General features: G+C 38.4%; 1 protein-coding gene across 1 annotated transcript in view; it reads right to left on the reverse strand.

Annotated features, from left to right (window-relative positions):
* Positions 1-1,740, reverse strand: part of LOC112524351 (transcription factor bHLH30-like) — a 16,413-nt gene continuing 14,673 nt past the window's right edge. Inside the window, exons 2-3 of the mRNA XM_025134134.1 lie at positions 1,070-1,623; positions 1-689 (exon numbers count right to left, since the gene is read on the reverse strand). Coding sequence (XP_024989902.1) covers positions 243-689; positions 1,070-1,623 — 1,001 coding nt within the window. The 3' untranslated portion in view covers positions 1-242. The remainder of the gene's footprint in view (positions 690-1,069; positions 1,624-1,740) is intronic.

The raw sequence follows: 1,740 nt of genomic DNA on the forward strand, positions 1-1,740 counted from the left end.
TTATTCAATAAGACGATTAATGACTCCATAATTATCGCTGCATCATCTCATATCATATTAAAATAGAAAACCCGAAAACACCAACAGACTTAAACCCGATATCTCAAGCAAAAACAACAGAAATTCGTGAAGGTATAAGCCCGGATCGAAATTAGTTAGTCATCTTTTTCCATTGCATTATATATGGAAAAAGATGACTAATTAACCAGACCTGCGATGCCCGAAGATAACGATATGTATCGTTATTTGTTCATTCTTTGCCTCTTAACACTCCCGAAAGATGAATCATCTCCATCGTCCGTTTTCTCGACCACGGCCTTAAGAGCTTCTTCTATAACACTTATCCATTGATTCACCATTTGTGTATCACCGTTGCTAATATAATGATCTTCTTCTCCTGTTACAAACAAAACATTCTTCACACGTCTTCCAAGTGTTGTGATCTCCGCTTTTAGGGTTCGCAATCGAAGCATTTTCAGTGTCTTGATTAGATCTGGCAAGAGATCTGATCGGTCCTCACAACATAATGATGCCCTAATCACAAACCTACCTTCTTCATCAGATGTGTTGTCTATGGTCAACTCGTTTATCTCTGTTGGAACTGGAACTTGTTCGGCTATGATTGACGTTTGATGTTTGAGCTCTTTCACGTGTTGTATCACTTCAGCAAGTAACGAAGCTTTGTCTGTCTAAAATAGTTACACCATCCATCGACATTTACAATATTAGTTGTCTCGAAATCTATATCGAAAACATGAAATTTGTACTAAAATTCACCAAATATTGATTGTATTGTCGATCAATTATCACAATTTGATCAAACCCCAATTGTTCGTTCTCAAAACAAGTATCAATAAACTTTCATACAGCTTTTGCAAATGTGAAATGGTAATGGGAATGTATGAACACATCTTGTATGCCATGTGTGTATGAATGTGAAAAGTTACAAAGGAAAAAAGATGGTGTTTTAATTAAGTATATATAGAAAGCATGTCTTTTATGTATATATATATATATATATATATATGTTATTGAACTTTTTAATTAAAGAAAGAACACAAAGACTTACTTTGGTGGTATTGGGAAGTAAGCTGCGAAGCTTCGTGAGATGATTATTGATTCGTTCTCGACGTCTTCGTTCAGCTTCACTGTGGCTTTTTGAGGCGGCTACAGCTTTAGCATCGACCATCTCTTGAGCAGTCATGATCTTATTACCGGTTTCAGGCTGAATCCCAAATGGGTCTGATCCATGTTGAACCACCTGAAACCCTAGGTGGTGGTGGGTCGATGGTGGTGTAGTACTAGTACTAGTACTAGTACTACCCTCATAAGCAAACTGCAAACCATCGACCACCCTCTTAAAGAAACCACCGTGGGATGAGAGTGATGATGGAGGAGAATTGGAAGATGGTGGTGGAGGAAGGAGAAAGGGGTGATCTCCGGTTGGGCATGGAAGAAGATGGTTGAAGTGGAGTGGTGGAGATAGAGTTGTCCATGAAGATGGGCGATGGTGATGCATGATTAGAGAGATTGATTGTGATGGTGGTGGGAAGATAAAGGTGGTATTATTAGTGGAACAATCCCATGGTTTGACGAATGGTTTGCATGTGTTGACGAAGAGATCTGAATGACAAGAAGTAGCATTAAATTTGGATGATAGTGAGGGCAAAAGGGAAGTTATTAGAAAAGGGGATAATAGAAGCAATCCTTTTCACTTTTTGTTCTCTCTCTCTCTCTCTC

The sequence above is a fragment of the Cynara cardunculus genome (assembly GCF_001531365.2).
Source record: "Cynara cardunculus var. scolymus isolate 2C chromosome LG 13, CcrdV1, whole genome shotgun sequence".
Lineage (NCBI taxonomy): Eukaryota > Viridiplantae > Streptophyta > Magnoliopsida > Asterales > Asteraceae > Cynara > Cynara cardunculus.